Below are 27866 nucleotides of genomic sequence, written 5' to 3' on the forward strand. Positions count from 1 at the left end.
CACATTGCTTGTCTTTTTCCTTCCTCTGTCATTTCTTTTCTGGGATCACTGGAAAGAAAGAAGTCCTGCCAGTTCATTCTGCTGTCTGTCACTCTTCACCAGCCAAACACAGAGATCTGGTTACAACCTCCACTTCACACACACACAAACACACGCTCGGCTAGAGAGGCCTCCTTTGTCCAGGCATGTGTTCTGCCACGACTGGCCTCTTAGCACATTTAAAATTTGTATAGAACAGAATAGAATTTGTGTGTGCTGCGGAGACAGGGCTCCTTAGGTGCAGTAGCTGGTGTGACTTTCACAAAATGAATTGGGAATGGCTTCTGTATGGTGTAAGGAAAATTAATTATAACTGGAGGGTTGGTAAAGTACAACAAAGGGCATAACACACTCTCTTATATTTGGGGGTCACAATTCTTAGGCAACAGTAGGTCTGTAACATTGATTTTTCAACCTCAGCAGGTAAACACTTCTGATTTGATTTGATTTTGTCTATGGTGCCCGTTATGGATATACAGTAATATTTTGTTTTTGACTGCGATTCCCACCCTTCATCATTTCACTTCTGTCATTTACACTTACTTACAAATTACTTCTAAATGTAACGTTTATATGCATTTCATTTGAAACAATACTAGGGAACAATACTTCCCTGCAAAAGTGCAGGTTTATACTACTAAAGCAATGGTTTCTAGTGTCAAAGTCCTTTGCTTTGTGCTCCAAACCATTTACCTCAACTTATTCCCAGCCCTACTGATGACCTCTCCAGGGTTTGGGAATGCCACACAATGGTACAGAACTTAATGCAGGTTTCCATTATGTTTCCTCCACAACATATTCAGCAAACCAAATTAGTAATGTATTGTGTGGCGGGCACAGTTGTACAGCTGATATCCAGGAATAAGTGCTGTCAACGTCACATTGAGATGATTTATCTTTCATGAGACAGATTTAAAAGTAGAATTCAAGGTGCACAAAAGACTTCTGTTCTTCAAATACTGAAAATATATTCAGCAACACTTTGTTAGAGTGGGTGGGTTGTGTATCTAATTTTAATTACATTTTTGTTTGATTTCTCTCAGGGAGACTATCCGCATTTTTAACATTTTCTGACACCTGTAGAGGTGTAAAACACTAGCTGATACCCACACACTCTTTGAAACGCCATCTGCAGTATTTCTGCAGTTCGTTACTGAAACCTGGAGCCTTGTTTGCAGCCACATAGCATAACATCAGCTGATATCATTCCCCAGTTATTAGTTTGAACAGATTTTAAATCTTGATAGCACAGTTTGGCTCTTAGATGAGCTTTGAAGTTTGAGTGTTTTTTAAATTAATGTATTTTTTTCAGTAAAGCAAATTTTATTTTAAATTCTTATCTGCCAAGTAACAGCTTGAAGTCAGTTTTGTGACAGCTTGCTGGGTTTGTGTCCTCAGAGAATACATCCCTGTGTGAATCTGTCTGGAGAGCGGAGACACATTCATCACATCCCCTTTGGATCTGTTTGTGTGTGCAAGTTTGTGCTTGCAGGGATAGTGAATGCGGGTCCTGAAGTCTATCAGAACTTTTGCTACTAAATATATAGAGTCCATGTGCATATAAACAACCAGACACACGTGAGCATTCAAATTCAAACTGACATTCCCAGCTCTCTATTTTCAAGCTATTTGCTGGGTGGCTGTAAAACCAAAATCACAAACACAACATCATTTGGCCATGAATAAAATGTGGTTGCAATGTGCACCTTGACTAGAAATACACATAAAGCAGACAAAAAAAGACAATTTCATTGGTTCAAATATATGGGGTGGTATATAGTGTAGTAAAAAAACACTGTGCTGGAGTTTCACATCTCTAACTAAAACAACACCAAACACAAGGAAAACCTCTGTTTGATTGGAATCAAAAACATTTCACACAAGAACATAAATCACTTTCAAAAAATTAACCCACAAAAAGCCAAAACCCATAATTCTAAATTTGTGTCACATGTGGTGTGTATTGTATTACATTGTATTAGTTATATTGTGTTGTACTATTTTGTGGCTGCACTGATTACAGGCAGTGGTGATGTGTCCAGAGCAAAGTAAATACTAAATCCCAAAAGAACTCGGAGGCACCAATTAGAAAAAGAAAACCTATTGGCTCACTGGAACATCTTAGCAAAAATGCCTTCATTGGGGAGCTGCTGTTTTTTTAACTTTCGATGTCCTAATTTGTCTCACATGGATTATCATCCATTCCTCCTGGCTGCTGTGACACTCTCCAAAATGACAGCTGTCGAGAGCTCATTCCCAGATCGACATCTCTCTGTCGCTTTCTCTCTCTCTCTCTCACACACACACACACACACACACACACACATTTAGAACCACACGTCCCACAAAAAAAATATGCACCAATACACTTAATAAGATGTTTATTTACACGCCGATTTCTGTTCTCACTCTCTCTTGCTTTTTTCACACACATACACGTACTACTTTGTGTGCTGATGAGCATGCTTTCCTGCTGAAGTGTGATTAGTTATATGGGTTGTATTTGGACAAAATGGCAGTAGGTGGTGACACAACCAGACGCATTGCCAATGGAGCTGGATCATTAATTACAGTCATTATACCTATCGCCCAAAAAACATACATTTACACACAAACACACACACATACAGTCACTATGTAACCGCCCCTCTGCTTCACAGTCTAATTCCATACTACAACTAAATTAATGTGCACCTGTTGACACAGCTGGACATACCCAGTGTGTGTGTGTGTTTGCGTGCGTGTCTGGAACACTTCCTTCACTCCATGTAAAAGTTACTGAGTTTTGATTTGTCTGTGTGCATGAAATTTCTGTGTTTTTGAATATTGTATGCTCGCGGCACATTAACTTTGCAGGATGCAGGACAAACAAATAAACTCACATTCATGCATCACTGCTGAGTAGTAGCTTGTGGCTGCAGTGGTTCCGTCTGACAAATGTCTTTCTTCATTACACTCAAAACACCCCTCTCTCCCACATCCCTGCTCTGATGCTTCTCTGAAAATTTCAGTCTCATTTAAAGTTTCATTACTTACTTCTTTTAGTCTCATTTTGACCATTAAGTAATGGTACTTGCTACAACTATTTATCTGTACCTCATATTCCTCGCCAACTTTGAACAAATCACCCCCTAACTGTGAGCCTGGAAACAGATATAGTACAGATTGGAGAGGCTGGATAGTATCAGTCTCATATAAACAAAACAAACAGGCACCAGGCAACAAACAACATGCATTTCTTTGAATTGGAGAGATTTACATTGTGCAGAGATTTAAGATTATCGTCTCTTTTACTTCTATTGCACCCAACCGAAAACATAATTTTTTCATTCAGAAACATATCTTTACGGTCCTCTTGCTTCATGCTCTTCAACATGCCCAAGTCAGACTTTTAACAGTTTTCCTAAGAAAGAAAAAAATAGTGAAATGATTGATTAGCTAACCTCAGTTAGCAACAAACAATACTGCAGCCCACAGAGAGAATGTTGAAAGTTATTAATTCTTACCATACAACTTTAATTCTCAAACTGAATCCATATTTGTTTTACACAAAAAAGCAGTATCAGTGTCAAGCACAAAGCAGTGATGTGTCTGAGCCTGGGGTGTGATGGACAGATTGTGGGATGACAGAGGGGATGGAGTAGGAGGAGAGGTGGAGGCGTCAGGTCTGACACGCACTCTGACAATCAGTAGCCTTGCTGTCTCCATTCTCTTTATTTCTATCTGCCTGTCTACAATGTCTTTTTCTCTCTGTCTACGCAATGTCTGCCTCCTCTCTATCTTACTTTCACATTTGCTTTAGCTTACACATTCAGACACACTTCTTTTTATAGAGTCTGAAACCTATGAAAAGCGCCAGCTATGATTTATTAATTATTTACAATATATATCTTCTATTCTATCCTATAAATTTTTGTCTTTGGGGAGCAAGACTGACACTGAAAGCCTATTTGAATACAGGATATTGGCCTGTTATGTCTGTGATAAATGCAATGACTCAAAGTAGAAACAAATATGATCATACGAAAGTACAGGTGCAAGTGCAGGTAGGCCTTCATAGCTTATTTACCTGTGCCACAACATTTACTCAACATGTCCTTTCAAACCGACATTTTAGTGCAATATAATCTGAAAAAGTACTGGTCTCCTTGCTGGTGCGTGAACCCTCTAAGTTAAGCAAGGCGTGTTAACGTCACTCCTATTTTTGTCAGTCATCCATCTACAAACTATAACACTGCCTCATTTTCTGAGAGGAGAGTAGTGCAGTTTGTCAGCACCGTCACCACTGTGTTTTCTCATTTGTCTGTCAGTGATTCGGCTCAGTAAGTTAACGGCAACCTAATTCCCCTGGTTCATTCATTCGCCATTCACTCTCACTCGGGTGTTGGAGACTCACTATAGAGCAGTGATTTAGTGTTGGGAACTACTCCAAGTGGAAACTCACAGAAGGAAGGAAAGACTTTTCCTCCTCGTATGATGATTGATAAATGATAGTCAAGGGTCTCTAAGCCTTCACTGCCCCGCTGTAATAACCGGTTACGTAGCCAGGAGAGACACACGACTAAATCCTTCCACTGATCTGTCTCTCTCACTGTTTTTTTTGTTTCTTTCCTTTTGCCTACAACAGTGTGGCCACTGTCTATAAATATGCTCCTAATCTGTGATGACTGAAGTTTTTCTGTTCGAGTCTTTTTCTGGCCAACATATTAGTTTGATGGATTGTTAGAAAATAGTGGTAACCACACACTGCAATTTCAGGGCAATTTAGGCCACCTTAAATTTACATCAGTTTCAATTGGACATAGACTGAATCCATTCTGAATTGCAATTAAAGCAACAGTTCACTAGAACATTTAGAATTTTTGGTACGTATATCCCCATGTTTTTTGACAGGTCTAGTGCTATTACAACTTTTTAAGCATACACTATAATGTTGGTCACTTGTTTTTGTGTTAAAATATCTAGACCTACAATGAGATGGGCAAGCAAGATCATTAATAGTGAACACAATCCTGCATGCTTGTAATAATATGCCATACAATGCAAAATATACATCAATTTGTGCAGCACTAATGGGTACTGGTGCACAATATTTGCTGGGGCAGGAGACGGTGCTTCTCCTTAAACTTCCACAGCTTTGATTTTCCTATAAAGTTCATCTTGAGATCAAAAACAACAAAGCGCTTAAAGCCCCACTAATATTTCTCTAGAATTTGAAAAATTTGTGACCACAAGCAACAATCAAAATTAAAGTTGGGGATTATAAACATCTTCTGTTGTTATTTCTATAGAGTTTAACATTTAAAAGTACGCTAGGAGACTTTTTCCTACTGAGCCCCAGCCACTTCAGAGGATTACAGACAAAAACAGAAATACAGAAATTTCTCATGCTAAATAACTAAAACTCTTGTCACATTGGCTGCTCACATTATATATTATTAATATTTATGAAAATGTTTATGTTTAATAACATTGCTCATTGTAAGAGGCTGATCGAGTACATATGTATATAAGCTAATTTTCTCCCCTCGGTATTCAAGACAAGGCAAGGCAAGGCAAGATTATTTGTATAGCACATTTCAACAACAAGGTAATTCAAAGTGCTTTACATAAAATATAAAAGCAACAGGGAAATATAAAAAAGTTTAAAAGCAACAAAGGGAAATTGAAAAAATACACATAAATATAATAAAACAGCAACACCGAACACAGCAGCTGCAGTTAGTGGTATGTGGTCCGTTCATTTTTTCCAGTTCTTTTATTTAGCCACATATTTTGAGTGTTTATTGATTGATTGTTATGACAGATAATTCAAATCTCAGCTGGGATAGGTGGTAGTATAGTTGAGCTGGAATTGTTCTCTAACATTTGCAAGTTCATATTCAACCTATGAAGAGGTTACTTAACCTTGTAAAGCCTGAACCATCAAACAATTCAAATTTTTGAAAATGGAGTGGTTATTATACCTAATGCCCAAATCCCCCAAAATTTTTTTGAATAGCTCTTTGCTCTTTTGTTTTTGTATCATATTTGATACATTCAGACTTTATTGCTGTGTTATGTCCACATTATGTTTTTTTAAAACAACAAACAAACATGCAGAACACAACACGTTTTCAGCCTTTTATCATCAGCAGCATCATCATCTTCCTCTAACTGCTCCATGTCACTTGAATTGCCATCCAATTATCTTCAATTTTGTACTTTTTTGCCATTTAAAAAATACAAATCAAACACAAATTACTGTGTATTTCTCCTCTGAATTGGTCAGTTTTTATTTAAAATCAATGACCAAAATACAATTATTATAAAGTGAGCATCCAATTAGACAGTTAGCATCTCAATACAGCAGGAAAATACAATATAGGCTATAAATATCTCATAATATTAGTAATAATAAAAAATAAAAGAGCGTATGTAGCATAATGGAATGCATAATGAAGGATATGCAATAAAGCTATGATTTTCAGATGTATACATAAATTACCTTATATACCTACTGTATCTAATTTGATATGCACATTTTCAACATGATTTTACTATAAAATACGTTATGAAATATTAAGTAACATTGCTTCAATCCAGTAAATATTCATATTGAAGTATTGATATTTTTTCTCACCTTAACTCCTTCAAAATTGGTAAAAGTTTCCTTGCAAAACCACCTGTATGTCACAAATTGAAAACCTCCATTTTGGCTGCCTCAATTGAAGGACCTATGGTGGACGAATTTCAGGCCCCTGGTGAATTATCCATTCATTGCATGTATCTGATTGTGTACATCAGTATTTTGGGGGAAAAATCATCACTCTGATGATGTAGAGGTCTCTAAAACTCATGTATCATATATGATACACTTGTCGTTACAGGGTTAAACATGTGCTTTTCTCACCCTTCATTAAAAATTGTTGATGTCTCCTGGATTAAGTCACTAAGTAGCTTTACAGCAGTCTAGTCTTTATGTGCAGCTCTCAAAAGTGGCATGAATATTGTTTGGTCAGTGGGCAGGGAGCAGCTCATGTTCAACACATAATGACTACATCAGTGCAATATAATCTTGTTGAATTCAATATGATGTTTTAAGTTGTTAATTATCCATGGGAGTTCTTATCACCTTCTCCACTGTTTATTTATAACATTCTTTGTCCTTGGCTGATTTTAATCTTGAGCCCTAACTGCTGCAGCACAATAAGACCTAGCAACAAATCCATCCTATTTTAATTCCCCTTCGTGTTTGACAAAGAAACATAACACTGTACGATGTAGATATGACCCAGTGACTGCTTCAAGTGTGTCTGATTAAATCTCCACTTGTCCTCTTTGCTTACAACAAGCATGGTTGGCATCATCTTTCTGTGATCCAGCTCATGCATGGCTATAACGGACGAGTGCCACAAGCTGTGTTCAAAGGAACATACCTCCATCTTGGATATCAAACATTTGGCAATGGATCCAGTGCGAGTAACCCAATGAGCAATCTGCAGGGCAAAGATAAAAGCTGACCCCCCTAGTAACATTGCTTATCTCTAAAAAAAAGCTGGTTATCTTCAGTTCCTTTATGGGCCAAAGTGACTGATGAATAAATTTAAGATCCATAACTGTTGCCAGAAAGAATGCACTGTGAACCTCTGTGGTTTGCTACCATGGATGTATAATAAGACATGGATGTGGCACCGCTGCTCAGCCTTGCTTCCAATTTTGCCCAGTGGTATTGCAGCGAAAAATCCCCCTGCCGCCCAAAAAGCATATTCACCATAGGGCACGATTATGAAAGACACGTCTGTTAAACTACTGACAAGAAACCCCAAACTGCAAACAAGGTCAGTTGTGAATCTTTCTATTATGAACTTTTGATCCATGGAGGGTTTATATTTTTAAAACTTTCCTCGGAGCAAGCAGAAGAAACACTACTGCTCATATTCACAGATTCGCATAACCTGGAGGAAAACCTTGATGATAGAAACTTTCTCTGGCATATGTGCCAGGCAAAAAGTTCTCATTGGGCTTAATAGGTGCCATCTTAGGGTCCAGTATAAAGTTCTTAAAATACATTCATGTGTGTTACTGACTGGAGCACATCAGAGGCCTGCTGCAGCCCACTAATGTTATTACAATATTTTCTGAAGGTTTTCCACATAGCATCTTTTAACAAGTGTTAGCAATTTAAAATGTCTGACCCTTTACAGGAGCATTGTATTATTGTATGTGCTTCCACAGTGGAAAGAGGAAACTAGTTAGTCTACCTAGTTAGTCTAATTTGCATCAGATGTCCCGTTTTGTTGTTTGTTTTGTTTTTGTATTTCACCACCCACTGAGTGCCATTGTCAAGCTCCTGCACATTATGTGTTGTCTTTAACCCTAACTGTCTGAAGTAAGGTAGGGAACATATTACTGTACAGAGTGCTCAATTCACAGATGGGACTAAGTGACAGCTAACAACATCACTTCATTTTCTGTATTGGCAAGTACAATTTTGACTAAAGTTTTTTTTAAAAACAGAGGATACTAAATACCTTTAATTTCAGTTCAGTTGTTAGAAAACCTTTATTCAAGTGATATAGCAATTAAGTTCTTTAAGTTACCTTTTGACTGTTCTGTTTTGTAATGGATTACAGCCAATATTATGTACCTTTTGCTTGCAAAGTGTATATGCCTCTGGGAAGCAAAATCAAAACAAATAATTTCTATCATCTGTTTGAGGAATCTGACATCCTCCCTTGTGGTCAGGGATTCAGGTCTCTGAAAATCAGGTGTGACAGGTTTAAATTTTCATTAATTCCACATGCAATTAACACATGATACAAATACCATAAAGTACCACTCAGTTACCTGTACGTATTCCTACTACTCTTAGTTGTTGCAGTTTTTTATCACATGATGGACTCTTTGTATTTTGTCTATAATAATACTTTTTAATGACTTCTCTATTTTATTCATTTTGAACATTTTCATGCTGCCTTACTGAAAAGGAAGAAATCCGCTTTTGGGACATTAAAGATCGGAACTAACCTGCCTTTAAGAATTTGGAAATTGAAATTGTGTTTCTCCGCTCCAGGGATTCCCTGTCTCCTAAATACAGTGAGCAGAAATATAACACCTCAGTCTGAGACACAGGTCTTGTGCGTGTGTACTCACACAGCTTTGGGCACATGCTTTTGCACTTTTTGTATCACTGATCACTGTTGGCCTCCCTGTGGCTGTTTCCATCGTTTCCCTCGAGCTAATGTTTTGTCATCTGAGTCAGCTGTGATATTAGGTGAATAAGCCCGTGGCGGAGATTGCCTTGTGGTAGCAATTCATCACCTGTTTGGCAGAGGTGACTGCATGAGCGACTGAGCGGGCGGTTACTGGTATGACGTGCGGAGCAGGCATCTGGTGTAGGGGGTTAATTGAGGGCGATTAAGGTGATTAATAGCTTTGTTTGAAGTGAAAACACAAGACAGACTGGCTTGTGTTACAGAGTAAATATTTGGGAGAAAAAATCCATCAGTGGCATGAGTGCAGAATGGTTATAGAAGGTAGCAGTCAGATGTGTGTGAGAGTTTGTGTGTAGTACCAGGAATATTTAGGCTCTCCGCTTAATGGCAATATGAAAAAAAGACAGTGTGTGCATTTGTGTGTGTGTTTTGGGTTAGGGAACTGTGTATGTAGAAGGAGACATAGACTTGTGTGTGATCATTGAGGAGGAAAAAGTAATATTGACATGGAGCTGGCTGGTTAAAAAGAGCTTCTGTTTCCACTCTGTTCCATTGCTATTATTGTCTTAAAGAGGAGCTTTGCGTAGTGGTGTGTTTGTGCGTGTGTGTCTGTAGTGAGACTGAAAAAGAAGACAGCCAAAGTCATGATCACATATCCATGCTCAGTGCAAACATGCTCAAACACACTTCACTTGAACCCTGGTTGTGGAAATGTCTCCTCCACAGATGCTGCTCTCCCTCACTCCCAGCCCCACCGCCCTAAAAATCTTGTTACTCTGAAACAGGAAGCAATTTTACTCAAGTGGATAAAGAAACGTCTGCTTTTTCCTCAGGCATTACAGAGTTTGCCAGGCAGGGCTCAAACATTAAAACTTGTTTTGTGAGGAACTCCTAATTGTTAATTTGTACTTAAGATTTTAAATTGTTTTGTTACTGGTCTACCTGTTTGATATTTTGCCCTAAATTGCTTTTATTGTGATACTTACATTTTGAAACGTGCTATAAATGAAATCTTTATTTTCATAACTTTTATTTTACAAATTAGTTTATTAAATAAAACTTTTGCCTTTTTTTTTACATTATATTCAAAAAATCATGTAGTTTCATTTGAATCCTCACATACCTTCAAGTGACTTCCATAGTACAAAGGAAAAGGTCACAAGTGAACTTGTTTCAACAATCCCCTCATACTTTCATCCTGGCCCTAATGATAAGGCGCAGCCGCTGAACGGAGTTTGAGGTTGTTGGGGTTTTTTCTGCGACTAACTGACCAATGAAAACTTTTTCTATTTGTCCACTATTGGGGGCAGCCTTGCTAAAAACAGATCTCTACCATAGACTCTATAAAACAATGGACGTAGCGTCGGTGATGTCAGCCGTTGGTTTCTGAAGAGCCGCTTTGAAGCTCAAAATTGGCGGAGCTGGCTTGCGTCATCTTGACAGCGCGTCACTACGCATCACTACCCACTACTACCCACAATTATATAACACAGATAAAACATCAAACATTAAAGTTGAACTCTTGCTAAGAAACATCAGTCGAGTAAAAATTGAAAATGCTCCCAAAAAATGTTTCATGGTTCACATGTTGAAAAGTAATTATGCAGTGTATTTCTGTCTGTGCAGGAGTATTTTCACTTTCTACCTTATACTTAAAGATAAATAAGGAGTCAGTACCAGAGGCTGAATAGTTTTTGAAGAGTGCCTTGTTTGCTGCTCTGATTTAAGTCTAGTTTAAACACGAGCACACATCCAAACCAACCTGTGGGTAAGTGATGAAACAAAGAATTACCTGCACAGAGTAACAATGAATCCCACTAGGTGGTATCATTAATTGTGATGATGCAAACTCTGAGGTCTTAGAGTGCAGTGATCAAATGCACTTGTGGTAAATAGGTGCATCTCTACAAATGTTAGATCACACTTTATTCAATTAACATAAACTGATAAATGAAGAATGTGATTTTATTTCAAGTAAATTTAGTCTGATACATTTTATATAACAAAAAATATTTCTAATACAAAAGCAAAAGTTTATAAAACATTAAAATTATATCTTGCATTCATAGAAACATCAATATTGAATATCTGCAATGATGCTGCCATCAGCTCATCTGGCTCCTGTAAACACAACAATGACAGAAAGTTACTGACAGCCTCTTCCCAACTGCCATAAACCTACTGAACTCTGAGATCGCTGCAGCATGATAACCGTTTACATTAAGTTAATATTACAAAGCGTCAGCTAACTGACGAGGTGGGCCATTAACGTTACTTTACTAACGTTACTTACCTTCTAACAGACGCCTTTTGTTCCAAAGTGTTTTCACCATAAATTCAAACGCTTCTCTAATACGTTTTATTCATCCGGTATCTGTATAAAGAAAAAAGGTCCAACAGAGCAGAGATGCTGTACTTTAGCTGAGCTAACAGACAGGAGTCCCTCGACTATCTGTCAGAGCCCCTGTCAATCAAAGCAGCCACGCCCCTAATAATACAGAACTTCAAGGCTTAATATAATTTAAATCCATATTTTGTACTAGGCTGTAAACAAGGGCTGTAAACATGTTTTATTCTGCTGTAAAGTTGGGCTTTTTAACATGGGGGTCAATGGAGTTTGACTCCCTTTTGGAACCAGTTTTAACAATAATTTTTGGTTTTAGAGGTCACGTAACTGGTTAAATGGATATCACCTGTGTGTAGTCATGGGGTTTCAACTGATTGTAGTAAATACAAATGTCAGTTTAATGTAGTACAAATGCTGTCTCTGTCTTTTTGTTTTGGCCTTAATAACAGTCATACTAATCAGACAATCTAAAGGACCTATCAGCACTTATTTACAAATAAGATAGAGCAAATCACTTTTCTTTATAGCTTTAAAGACAATACATCTTAAAATGAAATATATGATTAACCTGTAACCAGGTTGCAAGTGCAAACATTCAATTTAAAAATGTGTTACATGTATAGCCTTTGTCCACATATGGGCTGCTGATCCTGTATGAGCTGTAAATGACAAATGAATGATTTATTATGTATGTATCTTGTCCATTGTTTATTCTTTGGTTTGTTTGCAGGCTTGGGACATGCTATTCTTGCTCCTCCTTTCATTTTCTATTAAATGTCAGCTTAAGATTTGGAGATTTATAGTTGTGCTTCATCCATCATGCACCCAGTGCTTCACCTGTTTACTTGTTTGAACTGCTTCTACTTACAGTGAACCCTATTAAGAAAAGTTGTCCATGAAGCGTCATTAAAATTAGATTCATGATGTCTTTGTTTTAGCTGTGTTGTGTCAGCTACTAGCAGTTTAATAGGAATGAGAAGCCCTTTTTGTTTGCACAATTTTTCTCCTGTTTTTCATAATAGAAGCCTAGTTTAGAGCTTTGTCTTTTCTTTACTTTTTGGTTTAGGAAAGTTTTAGGTTTTCTTAGAGTGTTTTGGTTGTTGTTTTGGGCACTGCTCATCTTTGAAGATAATAAAAACTGCTAAATTGTATTTCATTTGTTCTGGCATTGCTTGGGAATGGGAAGCCACACATTTATGTTACACCCTGGATACCCCTAGACCTTGGGACGTAACAGCATCACGTAAGTTGAAAGTGGGCAGTGTACTGGAGCGCAGAGAGATTCAAATTGGATAGCCTTATATTTATATCTGCAGCATGGAGAAGAACATACATTTTCAACATAACAACAGTGATTGTAGTTAAGTTGAATAATCCAATTCACCACTAAAACACTTGGGAAACTAGTGAAGTGTCTGAAAATCTTCCAGTATTCAGGCCATATTTTAGCATCTACTCAACTTTCTGCTCATATCACTCATCATGTTGCATAAGAGTAGAAGGAGATGTTTTAGGTGAATGTTTTTCCCCGATCTCTCAGAGAATTTGTAAAATGAGCCATATTTGGCTCAGAGGGAGCAAGGGGAGACAGGACTGGGATCTGTCAAGGTCATCTGTCAAAAGCTGGACACATCTGAATTCGGGGAAGTGTTTAATTTCAAAACAGAAAACAATTCATAAGTAGTGAGGGAGTTGAGCAGGAATACAGTCACATTGACATGGTTTTCCTCATCCCCTATCTATTCCACCACCAGTCAAAACACCAACCTGAAATAGACACTTTGTTCCCCATAAATGGCTTTAACACGTGCTCCACTGAAACACAAGATGTATAATAACATCTTTTTACTGACACTATTTATATTGTAAAAGCTATTAGACTAAATTGTATGCCATCCCTTTCTCCCCTCTGTGTTTTCAATCTCTTAGTTTTGGCACTGGCGTGGTTGAGGGATTTGTCTGTGAGCATAAGCTCTCTTGACTAAAAGAGAAAGTAAAAATGCTTTAAAACATTTTGCTGATCTTGGCAGGTTATGTCATAGTTAAGGGTTATAGAAAGCTACAGGGTTCCTGCTATCACGCCATCTCAAGTTGCCCACACTTTTCCTTGAATGCTTGAAACTCCCTCCCAGCACTGCCTGTACCAACTGTTATTCTTAAAGGTCTATGAACTTGACATCAAAACATGGTTTTATATGTCATTAAAGTCCACTATCCTCTGCTTTTAGGCCTCCGAGATAATCAATCACTTGTAAGAGGGTGCCAATATGTTAGCATACAGGGGGTTTACAGATCAGGACATGAATAACATCATAGTGGATCGGATTACCACGAGTCAGAATGTGGTCAAAGGGATTGTTTGAGTTTCGGTTTGAAGGATATTCTATAGAATAAAATTTGAACCAAGCTGGGTAAATACTGCTTTAATGGTCGCGCAGTATGAGTTGTTTTTGCGTTGATGTTATTGCTGCCACACTTGGTCTATAAAGTTGCTGAACTTGCCTGGCATGTGCTGGTTTTAGCTTATAAAGGTGAGAGCTCTGAGACCGGGGTGCAAGCTGTGAAGGTTACACTAAAGCTGTGTGGAGCAGATCACAGCTAGAAGTCCTTAAACGTCTCCAAGGAAAGTTCTGACATTTATAACCTATATTAAAATGTATTTATATTCTAAATACTCATATCTGATGAAAGAGATTGCTGAACTATTCCCCTGTTCCCACCGCTCTGTTTGCTTCCACATCTGCAAAAGTGCCTCATTCTCTGCAGTGAGTGGAAGGGAAGGATGGGTACTAATGAGTGAGACAGAGAGAGAAAGAGAGAACAAGTATTGAGTAAGTATTGAGAAAACGTGGTAATGAGAAGTGAGAGGTAAGGTTGTAAACAACGAAAGTCCAGCAAGTGTTTAACAGATGGCAAGCTGCAGGAGGTGGCAAGATCAACACCAACCACATAAACACAACATGTTGACATACTGCTGTGTAATAGCACAACAAGGGTTTTGTTTTGACCTCATATCAAAAAGATACAGATGTCCCCTTTTTTTGAAGTAATGCAGGTTAAAAGTGTGTCATTTTAACTTTTTGATGTTATGCTTACACAGTATTTCAAGGTTGCAGTGAGCTGTTGTATCAACATTTCTTCAATGTCATAATGTTTTCTGGAGGGAGAGACATGTAGCAAGAGAGGTGAGAGAAAGTGCAGTCTTGTGGTCTGCTTTGGTTTCTAAAATTGCAGAGGTAGTTCTTCGGCAGCCAAGCGGCACCATGTGACAGTAACTGGATCGCCACACAGCTGCAGCCGCAGGCACCGTCAGTCGTCCCCAAGGCTGCTGGAATAGCGACAGGACAGCTCTGCACTCATGCAAGCACACAAATACTGTACATGAACACCAGTGTATGGAAAAACCCAAATGGTACAGGATGGGGTTAAGTGGGGAGGTGTGGGAGAGAACTCTACCCTGCCTGTTTCAAAGATGTTTTTAAAGCTGTGAAATTTCTAGTCCAACCACGGCAGGCTCGGTTACACACAGGGCTGTCTTTTAAAGCGAGAGCTGGTGTGTTTGTTCTTCTGTTAAATGAAGGGTGGCGGTGGTCAGACTGGAACCCAACTACAGTCAATTAGGAATATCTCTGTCAGAGGGCAGACCAGACGCTTGTTCTCTATTAAAGCCTTGTTGTTTCTATTAGCTCTGATGGCCATTGCTGTAAATTTATGGAACAACTGGGACAGATTTGCTTCCTACAAATAGATGACGAAAACAGGTCAAACTTAAATAACAAACACAGGTTTCAGTGTTTGAGTAGCTTATAACACTTCAACCTGTGTTTGAGTGAAACTGAAGAATGACAGCATTAGTTGTTTCAGAATGTTCAGAATGTGCCCAAAATGGCATATGTTTACGCTGACGTGACATAGCTATCTAACGGCCGTAGTAATTATGGCAGGGACAAAGGAGAAAGTCAGGTAACGTTACAGAGGGTCAATGCATGTAGGGAAGTGGTTGGGGTGGATGGATGCGTCAACAAAATATCAGACTTTATCTGTCTAAGCAATGTTTTTTAAACTTTATGCATTGCAAATTCATTCAGAATCTGCTAAGTTCAATTTATCTGCTCGTTCCTTCTCAAAGCACCAGTCGAACGCCTTTCTGTCCCGCTGCGCTCCTCAAATAGTTTGATGGTGCAGTCAGGAGGAAAGGCCTCACACACCTCACGGAAAGAATTCCTAAATGAACACAAAACTCACACAGTGTATTATGACTTTTTCATGTGACTTTTGTTCTTACTGTGTAACAGATGCAACTTCAATACTTGAGATAAAAGATACTTCAGTAAAACACTTTAGATGGAAACATAGGTCCATGTGCATAAAAAATAAAAGTAAAATGACAGATTTTTAAAAATACTCGAAAAGTACAAGTACCTAAAAACTTTACAAAAACTTTATTACAGTAACAAGAGTAAATGTACCTAAATGTAATGTAATCTTTGTCTGTTTATTTGTGAAATTGTCATCCTTGACTTTTCACAGTCTGGCCTGCACTGCACAATATCCGTCTCTACTGTGCAGACAGACTAGGTTGTCTGGTGATATGATCTATTGATTGTGTCTCGTTTGTCTCAGTCTGTCCATCCATCGCTCATTTAAGTTATTTCAGGCGATATCTTAAACACAGCTAGGACCATATATCCTCACAATATATTTCAGACTAAAACGTGCACTGCTTTGATCAGTGAAGGTCAAAATTTACAAGACAAACATCTCTTAGATATCGCTGTCAAATTTGGACAAGACTTGAGGAATTATTCTTGGCACAGTTTTCTAGTGTCTAAATAATTTACATCATTGGCTGGAGGGAGTCAGTATGATTAAAGGCTGGTATTCCAAACTCTGACAGGCTGTACAACACCCAGCTTATTTCTGGTTTTAGTTGAAGAGGTAAAGGTAAAATGTTTTAACCTTTGGTTCTAGATGTGCATTAGTCCTTCCTGAGGGACAATGTTTCTTTTTTATACTTAATCTTTCTTTCATTTTGAGGGGTCATTTTACGGTTTCAGAATGACTGTGTACTAACTGAGGCAATGCTGCACAGCTGTAGCGTAACCCTACACCAGTATCTCTGAGTCAGGCTTGGTTACCGAACACCAAACAGCATACAGGGCAGGGTGGGACAGGAGAGAATCTAAAGTGCGTGGCAAGTTGGCAGACAGATCAAACAGTAAGCCCTGACCCCTCATACTCACTGTTGCAGATACATCTCTGAAATAAATAGAAGGAATACTGCCTGGAGTGTAATGATAACATCCATCAGCACACCAAAGATAGTGGTATTACAAATATCATCCGGGTATTCCAAGTATTTGTCCTTAGGGAAAGGGAATTCACCATTGTCTTGACTGAGTGAAACAAAGTCAATTAATGTTGCCCAGGTAATTTATTACAACATTGACACAACTCACACTGAACAATTTATATTGTGTGAGTGAGCAAGCAAAATGTAGCATTTTCCTGTGAGTAAATGTGTCTGTATTTCCTCCAGCACCTGTAGAAAGTCTTGATTACTGTCAATTACTTACTATCAGCCAAAATAGTTCTGAAGTTGTTTAATATCTTAAAATTGTATAATTATTTTCATTTAATTTGAATGCTAATAATACATTTTTGTTTTTGTTGTTTGAGGAGTCAGATTTAGGTTTGGAATACACCTAGAAGTGATTAAAGCAGTAGTGCTGAATCAATCCTGCCTAAGGAAGCCAAACAAAATTAACCAAAACACCAGTCACTTTTCTAAGCTCCTAATATAACATCAGAGGGCAGGGCAGAAAAAGGTTTGCCCCGTATTAATTGTAATAAAGTACAACTTATACATCACAAGAGTCTGCTGACCATTGAAAGTCATAACAGAAGAGCTCACAAGAAGAGATGGTAAGCCAGATTTGACATTTGCTTAGCCACACAAAATAGGTGAGGAAGGGTGCAGGGTTAGGTGGGGAACTTGCTAGTTTCTCTCCATAGTTCTGTTTACTTCCTCCGGCATTTTGTTCACCAGCCAAATTTTATTTCTCAAAAAGTAACAGGGTTGTAAAGTGAGTTACTGTATGTAGTTCCCTTTATGGTACAAAGCAAACGATACATACAAAAAACTTTTTTTAATTAAAAAGTTCTTTAAGAACGAAAGAAGTGAATTTATTTAATTATTCTGTGAAATAATCAATCTGAAAGGCAAAATATGGAATTCCTCCATCTGGAAGGTATGAGAACATTTGAGAACAAGTTCTGTAAGGGCTGCTGTTTTGATTGAAAAACATATCAGAATTTTGTCATGCTAATACACCAGGTTTATGAGACAAAACAACTATGGGAACTTGTCTTTATATAAGTTCAAGCCATTTGAGTGGACCAACAGGATAATCACTAGAAAATAATACTCTTTCAGTCTATTCAAATTTAGTATTTCAGAAAGAGTTCTTCACACTGTCTAAACATCTCATAACAACACTATTAAATTCAGATAGCAGTTTTCTTAGAACTGCCAATGAAATGACCTCGCCACACCAAGACATATGCTTTTAGTCCACTCTCATTCTGTAATGAGGAGAGCTGGCAGGACGATCAAAGGCTTTCCACTGGGCCCTGACACTAAATGTAGCTGATGATCTGTCCAAGGGGAGAGCTAAGACTGATATGTAGATCATACCAAACAACTATAGAGGTCTGGCTGCTTCAGGCAGGTCTTGAAGGGAGACTGGAGTGAAAAATGAGAATGACAATTTACCTTCCCTGCACGTCTGCCTTTGCACACAGCAAGTGTAAACACTGCAAGGTGGCAAAGGAAATGAAGGCAATGGTAACAAGGATCATTTTGATAGTTCCAAACTATACAGCTGTATTGCTATGACTTCATGCAAGGCCAGGAACATGGCAGCGTAGGAAAAGACTGCAATGCTCGGTTATCGATGGGAGGAAGAAGGAGCAAGAATCTCCTAGTTTGAAATAACAGAGTGGAGGTGTATGAAAAGAGTTTTGAAGGAGCTGGAGCACATGTAACTTGTGGGCTAGCTCTTTGTTATGTCTCCTCCACCCACCAACTCTCTTCTCGTTATTTTTTACCACCTTTCCAGTCACCGGTGCTTCTGATAGAGTCTGTATGATGAAAATATGAAGATCAGAGTTACAGGGAAATGCCAAAGCAAAGCTTTTCTACCCTGAACGCAGTGAAATCAATCCTGCTGAAATGGAAATGAGGCACAACGAGAGCATGAACAGCAGGAGCACCAGAGGTGGGCGACAAAATGCAAAGGGTGAGGGAGGACACCGGTTGGGCTGTTACAAATCCAAAAACATGTTTCAACCTGTTGAAACTGTTTTGTCAGCAAACCTAATCCAATAACCCCCACCCACACCCACACCCCATACACACACATACATCCTCTATCCCTCTCCTTTCCTCCAAGCCCACAAAGGAAAATGGTAATAAACTGACAATTGCAGATCGAAGCAAACCTTTCCAAAGACCTCAGAACAATAAAGCTAATCTATCTGTCCCTGGTACAATCCTAAAAAGAACGTGTGAATAGCATTTCAGAGCGGGGTCGCTATCTGTTAAGCTGCCATACACCTCGTCTAAGGACACTCCGGAATGAAACATTGGGGAACTGGATAAATGAGCTTTTCCCCTCGCTTTGCTAGGGGGGGTGAGGGGGTTGATTTATATCCTGTGTGTTATTCTTCATAGAAGTCATTATCACCCCTTTGTGACTGATGCTTATCTTTTTATCATCGTAGTGAAAATGGCAATTTGCACTCTCTGCTAGGAAGAGGTTTTAACATTGTAAAATCTGCGTATAGTGCACAATAAAAAACAATGGCACACATTCAGTGCTTTCAGTCTCACAACCTCATCTTCCTTTGTGCCAATCTCCCCTCTCTGTCTGTCTGTGAAAAGACGGGGAGAGAGGCATTCTGATATGCTGGTAGATACTGGCAAACAAAGACACGGAGCAGCGGGCTATCACCTCTGTGTTGACGCCACAAGGTCCAGAGTTGTCAAAAGTATCTGACCTCCATCTCTGCGAGATTACAATGCTGCAAAAAAAACGGAGAAGAGAAAAAGGGGAAAGTGGATATAGATCAAATGCATGTTCAAACAAACTCAACCAGCGTCAGGCTGAGCATACAATAAAGAACAATGTCGCCTTGGCAACACGGGCCCCCTCCTATTCAGCCTTTGGGGAATATTTCCCATCTTACCTCATTCTGTTGGTTTGATGAAATGATACTTTATGAAATTTTAAACAATATGCCACATGATCAGTAAGTTTAAGGTCATGCAATCATAATGATAGGCTGCAGGCTGACAAAATGTCTTACATTTGGAGAACTATAGAGCGCATGAAATAGCAATAAATAATAAATACATTTTTCTCACTGGGTATAAAGGAGAGGACAGATGGAGAAATATGTCTTTTTTGCTGTCAGCCCTTTCTGCGCTTTTACTGAAACATTTTTGGAAAAACTTGGCACCTCCTTTCATTGTTAGTTTTTTATGCGATTAAAGAAAGATTTCTAAGCAGCACCTGGTTTGTTTTCATACTGCAATGCCCAAGAGCAGCGCAGAGCTCAGCCAGCCACAGCTACACTTGGATTTAAAAATCAAAGCATAACGTAAGAAGTGGGCTAAGTTCAAACACTACTTGACTTTTTTTCATCAACTTTGTTTTATGGATGTACTGTGTATTTCTTCTGCAGGAAAAGAGAATAAAAAAAGACTGATGGGAGAGGGTCAAAGCAGAGCGGTTCAGTGTATTTTCATGGCATTGCTGACAGGAGTATAAAAAAGGATTACATTTTTAAAGTGTATATTTGTATAAAATATGCTCAATGCATAAACATGAAAATACAGTAATAAAGTACATTTATATGTTTCATTGTTTTTTAATTAGAGCTAAAATAGAGCTGAATACATTTTCATGAAAAATAAGGGGGAGAAACGACATGTTCTGGAATTTTTTCATAATTATTTCTTCTATTGCCAATTTATAGCAGCCAGCTCTTGTCAAGAGAAGTGTTTCAAAACCTGTAATACACCTAGCCATTTTTATATTTATTCACTGAGCATCAATTCTTAGTCCGCACACAAACAAAGTGCAGTATGCTGCTTTCCATTTGCTGTCAGGCCCTCAGCAGAGCCTCTACAGAGAAAGGTAATGGCCTCACAGTGGGAGTCCTGACTGAGCTGCCATGAGGGCTCTTGACAGAGTCGGAATGAGTACCTGCCTGGTCGGCAGGAGTGCCTGCACACCAGCCCTTAGCTGTCAGAGGTCTGGGATCAAAAGTCCTGCTGGGTGCACTAACATCTGGCCTGCCCAGGATACTCTGATCTGATCCAAAAATAGAGTGTGTGACGGTTGGAGAGCCATTTGAGTCCATTATTTCTGTTGGTTTTGAAAGGAATTTGACATGGTCTAGACCTGACAAGGCGTTGCCATGATGGTCGAGTCTTTGTTGTGATAGTAGTGGTCTCAGCTCTGGTTGATCTTTCTTCTCCAAGCCTTTGCAGCTATTCTGCACCTCCTCATCTTGCCTGGTTTGCTCTGAGCTTTGACATAAGATGTCATTATAGTCGCTTTCTGCGGAAGACCTGCTCTTTAGGTGGAAGAACTGATAGAACTGGAAGTCACACTCATAAAAAGGCTTATATTTATACAAAGGCACATAACTGGACGTCCCTGGAGCAGTGGGGTCTTTGTTGAGAAGACAGCAGTGGAGGCTTGGGGAGATGGGCAGGGGCGAAGGGTGAAGCATGGGGACGATGGCAGAGGAGGAGAAGGAAATGTCGCTCTGCATCTCTCTCTGTCTCAGCTCCCGCTCCAGCATAACGTTCTCCAGCTCCTTGTCTGCGAAGGCACGCCTCTTTCTCATCCGGGCACTGATGGGGGGACACATAAAGTGTGTTTGGTCACGCTGTGTCTGCTTTGACCAGCAGGAGGAGTCGTCCTCCAGCAGCTCCACCGGTTTGATCCCTGCATAAGGAGCAAAACGTTATGCTGTTATGTATTCATATGTTTTATTTATTTATGAATAATGAAGTTGTTCCAACCAATTAACTGTTATGTTTATGTTTGAGCACTTTGTTCTTTATTATTTTAATTATGCAGTTGGTTAGCGGTGTCATTTATGCTTTACTGAGAGCACAGAGTGGCTGAGAGGGCTATAAAGAAGACAAAGCCAGAAGGTATTAATACACACTATGTAATGCCCTGTTGCTGTGAAATAGTAAAGCCACAGTGATCAGGTTTGTTTAGGTAAAATAAGTGTGTGTAATGCTGGATAATGACATCTGAGAAGAAGCTCTGGCAGTATGGCCCAAACAGGCTTTCAGTTTCAGTTACATTGTGGGCATAAGTACAAAATGAAAATGTCTGTTTAAAAGTATCCACTTGTGTGAAGGTATGTGTGTCTACTTGTGGGGATACATTTGTTTATTTACTGACTTTTTGGTATAAGGACAAAAAGCTGGTCCCCACAAACTCAAACATTTACTTTGGGTTAAGACCTGGTTTTTGGTTTAGAATCATGCTTAAAAGTGGGGATGTGATTCTAATCTAATACATGTCTTTTTTTTTCAAATTCAATATGTCCACAAAGGTCTGCTAGTTATCTGTTCTGTGTGTGCACTGAAAAATCTGGTGTTTGTACACAACCCTGGCTCTGTAAATGGGAAACAAACAACATTGCTCTAAATAAGCCACACAACTTTATTCTAGACATTCCAGCAATGATTTGTGTGCCAAAGACATTCAGCTTACTTTCTAGTTCACCAAGATATGCTGTTGTTGTGGTGTTTGCTATTGTAACAGGAGAGTTGAGTATCGCTGACTGGAGCTGGTGTGCTGGCTCTGAGAAACTGTCTCCTCCTCTCTGCACGTTAGCCTTGCAGCAGCAACTGTAGCGACAGATTGCTAACCCGCAACTTAGCTAATGTTGTTCGCTGTATATCATGGTATTTGTCAAGGTATTGGATTTCTCCAGAATTGCATACACCACCTTTAATCTACTAGGATAAGTGGTTAGACATGGACTGGTTGTGTAAGGTAAACCTCTATTCAATTAATGTTCTAATAAATTATTAAATTAAACATTAATCTGATTTATGTAATTTTGGTAAAAATTAATTTTACTACACATCTACTCAAGAGAGAATACTTGTGACCTGTTTTTGTATCAATTACAACTCAACCTGGGCAAGTATAAGATTATTTATTTTGACAGGTCAGCAAACAGTGAATCACTTCCTCCATTAACAGATGACAAACCAAGTTGATCAATTTATGATCCTGCATGAATTCTGACAAACTCAATAAATTAAAAGCAATTAAGCAAAATGTTGACTTTTAGGGTTTCATCTGATCAACTGAAAAAGGAATAAAACCTCTGCACTTTCTACCATAGTTTAGGAGAGAAGAAGTATGTTAACGAGAGAGGAGATGTTAATTAAACTTTACCCTGCAGGAGGCTCTTAGCCAGGATGCTGGGCTCGGCTGCTCTGGTGTAGCGCTGATATGCCGTTCTCCGCAAGGGAGTTGCACACCTGACCCCCCTCTTACCCTGGGAGAAAGATGGGACCAGGAATTAGACATTTGAACATAATATGGAGACTATACCCCAAAGGTAATTAAAGAGGAATCAATGCATTATGTAAGAGAAGAAGAAGAGCTCTTAGTGATTAAGATTTTTTTTTTTTAAAGGGAGATATTTGGCTATTTATGCTGTTGGCATAAAAGAAATGTCGCTATTAAGTATAACTTCAAGTCATTTTGTATAGAGAAGCATCTAAATGCACTGTTATATTATTGTACTATTTTAGTTAGTATATTATAATATGAATATTATATTTTAATATATTAATTCAACACTGTTTAATTATATAATCCAATCTAAAATATATTGGCAATATTAACATTTTGTAATTGACAAATTCACATTTCAGTTATAAATGCCGATTACTGGAGAGCAAAAAACAACTAATTCTAATTACTCATCTTTTTAATGTTAGTATAACAATAGTATCACAACATAAGATTCATATATACATATATATATATATAAACGGCTGGAGTGAACTGTCAAGTTGGTTGGTTAGGTTTATTCAATCAGGAAGTCATATAGACTATATATACACACACTTCTTGCTTCTGTATGTACCCCCATGTAAAATAATTATCTAGGATTTCTGTTCACAAAAGTATAGGGTAAGATATGGACTGCTCAACAAAATCATTACTGTATTACAACAATTAGTGTTAAATAAAAATCCCTCTACAACCCTAACCCTCTCAATTTACCTTTGCCTTCATGTATGAGTCTTTACACATGCAATATTTATTTGAATGTTTTTTCAATAATTTATTTCCTCTCATATAGGCTACACATATGACCCCGCATTTTGATATCACTTTTTGTTACTCTGACGGTTTGCCTCCTGATAATCATCTACAAGAGGTCGTGATTTACCCATCTGTTTATTCTCCAACACTGACCTGTCCTTGTGCTCTCCTCACCTCCGCAGTTTGCTGCCGCCTCAGTGCGACCTGCGCTGCCATGACGCGCTGCCGCTCCACCACCAGCAGGCAGCAGGCACAGCGACAGTCCCTCCAGCGGCAGAACCGTTTGTGGCCTTTCAAACACGAAACGACGCCGTGGTTTCGACAGCGGGCACATTTGGGGCTACGGGCCATCTTGCGTGGTTTCTGCTGATGGCGCACTGGAGACAGAGTCACTTTATTCTCCCCTCCGTCGGCGTGGCAGCCGTGCTGCCCAACGCATCCGTCAGGACTTGTCACGTCAACAATTTCTTCGGATTTTAGTATAGAAAGCTTTGCTCTGGTCTCTAGCTGCAGGCCTCCTTTGAGTTGAGAGGACATCTATGACTAATAGCACCGGGATCCCACTTTCAATCCGTGATGCACTATGTTGCTGCTAACTCTGAGCAGTCTTTTATGCATAAAAATAATTTTAGCTCAAGATACAACAAATCAAACGTGATTATGATAGTTACTTATTAAAGCATAATTAATTAATAGTCTGCCGAAAATTGAAGAGAACTGATGAATCACAACGGTGGTGTTTTACGCACACATTTGAAACACAAAAATAGACTTAAGAATTAAGAAATAAAAATTCCAACACTGCTGCGCCTGCAACATAACACGCACAGACGCAACAGGTTCTGCTAATTGAAATGAATCAGCTTCCATCAGACAGAAACTAACACGACGCATTAAAATTGTGATTCCAGGTTTAGAGAGGCCGTGCGCCACAACTTTCCAGCAAACAGTTTCCTATTGAACACCAAGCCGTGAGCTGTGCTGTGCTGCTCCAGTCTGCTGCAACATCACAGTGTTTGTCAGGGTGGAAACTTTGCAGCCTACCGCCAGACGTTTGAAATGTTAAGCCTCTCTCAGCTGCTCTCTGACGCTGTTTCCAAGAACAAGCGGATAGCAGACCGGGCCACAATGCCGAACTCCTGGCGCGGGACCCGCAAGGAAAGGTTTGGGGAAGCCCGTTTGCAGCAGAAGCAACTCCCTCTCCCTATAAACCCTATACCTGCCCTGCCCTGCCCTGCCCACCTTCAAACTTTGAACAGAGATTTGGGATCCTGCCAGACACACATCTCTAAATGTTTCTAGGAAGATCACCATTTATGTAGAAAAAAAATAGATGTCAAAGGCATTTGATTACATTAAATGATGCCAAATTGATTAAGAAATGCATTGTCAAACTTTAAGGGAAGTACAACCACCATTAGTAAACGTCATAATAATAATCATTATAATAATAATATACAGAGAGAGACCAGGCGAGTTAAAGAGTAGAATTACTTTAAAACATAAAATTAAGTTATGTGCCCGTGAGGGTGCATACATGTGTGAGGTGTGTTGTACCAGACTGGTACAATATGGACTAATTAGGCATGCCTTGGGAAAAGTAGGCCAGGGGGGGAAGTGACTGAGAGAGAGAAAGAGAGAGAGAGATACATTTTCATGTTACCTAGGAGTGATCTCCACACTCATATTTATTCATAATACTGTTAAATTCAATGATTTAATGGCTCTCTTGATGTTTCTAGTGCCACCATTTCCGGCACTAAAACAGAATAATCAAAACCATTGAAATACATAAATACCCCCACTTAGTAAGGCCTGTTTGGAGTGTTTCTGACATTGGTTTACTAAGAGTGAATTTTTCTAATTCTCACCTTTTAAAAACAATATAATTTATGCTGTCAGGTAGCCTAATTTATTATGTGACACAAAGATGGTAGTAATCTTTACTAATAATGTTTTTTATTTACACAGACCACTACACTTGGACCTTCATGTGTAGAGTAGATTATGCATACAGTGAACTTCATTGGAGGTTGGTGGCATGCTGCACATACTTAATACTAATAAAGTGCGGTGTAGCTAAAAAATACAGTGCCATAGACTACACTGAGATGGCATGAAAAGTGTGCTCCCTACTGGTTCTATTCTGTAATTACAACCAGGGTAGTTCATCCAGGGTAAAACCAGTCAGGGCTAGTGTGACTTATTTGTCTGATCTCCATCTTATCACCATTCAAGGCAACACAAGTAATTCAAATAATTTCCAACACAACACTGAGCACCCAGAAAAACATAACATCTTGCTTCAGGGCTTTCCTTAACCAGACTAGTTATCACTGTAGACCCTGACAGGACTAACTGTCAAGTGGTCCTCCACTGTAGCACCTACAAGTTAAGCTCATTATCACAATTCCCATATCATGCTTCAGGCTAACAATGATTAACTCATTATGTATATGACTGTAGTAAAACAGCTAAAATGATATTTAATCTGCACATGCTTGCTGCACAATGTAGTCCTCCAGAGAGAAATTATTTCAAAAAGCCTGAGATAACATATGCAAAGTTTGAATTTAAATATGCAAATCTTCTTAATCATTCAAGTTCAAAAAATATCACTCCACAAATTCTTGGTGCCTTTTATATTTTGTCATTGTGAAACTTATTTATTTACACCACTATAACTACACTAACGATAACACCACTAAGGACAAAGAACATAATATATAGTATGTGTAAAGATCATGGTCATTGCCTATCAATCTTCATTCTATGTGTAAATTGACAACATGTTTAGAGTAACTAGGCGAAAAGTGTCTTTGAATCTATCTAATTTGGGTGCTATAATAACATCTGGAGAACCTTTAAATCTCAGGATGGACAGAATGGACTTTTGTAGGGAAAGTATTAGACATGCATTTAATATCTATTTTATCATCCATATACGGTACTATACATGTTGTCTTTGTCAAATGGTATTCTGCAGTATATAGATAGAGCAGTGGTAGTGTAAAAGAAGTAAAACTTGCCCACCAGGTTCAACAGATGGCAGTGCATCCAGTTTTCTACAGTGCTCCAACAAACACTCAACAAACATTTTGTTTACCCAATCATTTGCACAAAGCTCTTCCTTCTGTTTTTTTTGTAGGGGTATAATAATGTCATGCTACTGCTACCTTTGGTACTGAGAGGAAACATTATTTGTACGACTACAAGATGTCACAAGTTGTTTAAGCAAACCAAAATGCTCAAAATTGTCTGTTGAGAGCAGTCTACTGATGGCCGGATGGTTTAAAGTGATGGGTGAACTGTTGCTTGGCATATAATGGGTGGGACATACAGAATGTTGTACAGCACTTCCATAAAAACCAAGTAAGTACCCCCTTATTAATACCATCAGCTCGGCTGGTGCCTGCGGTGGAGTGCATCTCTCAAAGCCCATTGATTCACAGACAAATTGACTGTCACCCACAATGACATGGTTCTCTGGCATTCCCCTCACACGTCCTCCTCTTCCCTGCACTCTCTTCTACGTCCTGCGGTTGTGCTGAGAGTTGTGCCCATCTACTTCCATTTTCGTAGCAGAGATGAAGTTTGACAGACTCCTTGGCTCCCACCATTCTGCCTGCCAGCATGTCCTCCTTTATCTGCCTCTCACTCTATGACTGACGCCCTCAATCGACTTGTGAAGGAACTCAAACAAAACATAAAAGTCAAACAACCTGGACACTCAAGGACAACAGCCCTGCTCCAACTTTGTGTTCTGTGCTGAAGTTTAGAGAAGGAAAACAGGAGTTGGGGGCAGGGTGCGTTTTCAAACAAAATCCTGAACTGAATTTCAATTCACTTCAAAGACAGAAATAAAAAGACACAGGGCTATGTTTCACGGTGCCTTTA

The 27866-nt window shown here is 38.9% G+C and overlaps 1 protein-coding gene across 2 annotated transcripts; it reads right to left on the bottom strand.

Moving 5' to 3' along the window:
* Window positions 1-16006: 16006 nt before the first annotated feature.
* On the bottom strand, window positions 16007-25162 carry dmrt2b (doublesex and mab-3 related transcription factor 2b). 2 transcript variants are annotated; one of them, XM_038715283.1, is made up of 3 exons: window positions 24144-25162; window positions 23088-23190; window positions 16007-21605 (listed from the first exon to the last, which is right to left on the bottom strand). In XM_038715283.1, exons 1-3 carry the CDS (start codon window positions 24504-24506, stop codon window positions 20755-20757), a joined length of 1317 nt encoding a protein of 438 aa, XP_038571211.1. In that variant the 5' UTR covers window positions 24507-25162; the 3' UTR covers window positions 16007-20754. The 2 variants fall into 2 exon arrangements, with proteins under 2 accessions (XP_038571211.1, XP_038571210.1); XM_038715282.1 differs by having other exon boundaries at window positions 24123-25161.
* Window positions 25163-27866: the final 2704 nt, after the last annotated feature.

Source organism: Micropterus salmoides, unplaced genomic scaffold (assembly GCF_014851395.1).
Source record: "Micropterus salmoides isolate LMB-PRFRI ecotype aquatic unplaced genomic scaffold, ASM1485139v1 Ms_hic_scaffold_13, whole genome shotgun sequence".
Taxonomy (NCBI): domain Eukaryota; kingdom Metazoa; phylum Chordata; class Actinopteri; order Centrarchiformes; family Centrarchidae; genus Micropterus; species Micropterus salmoides.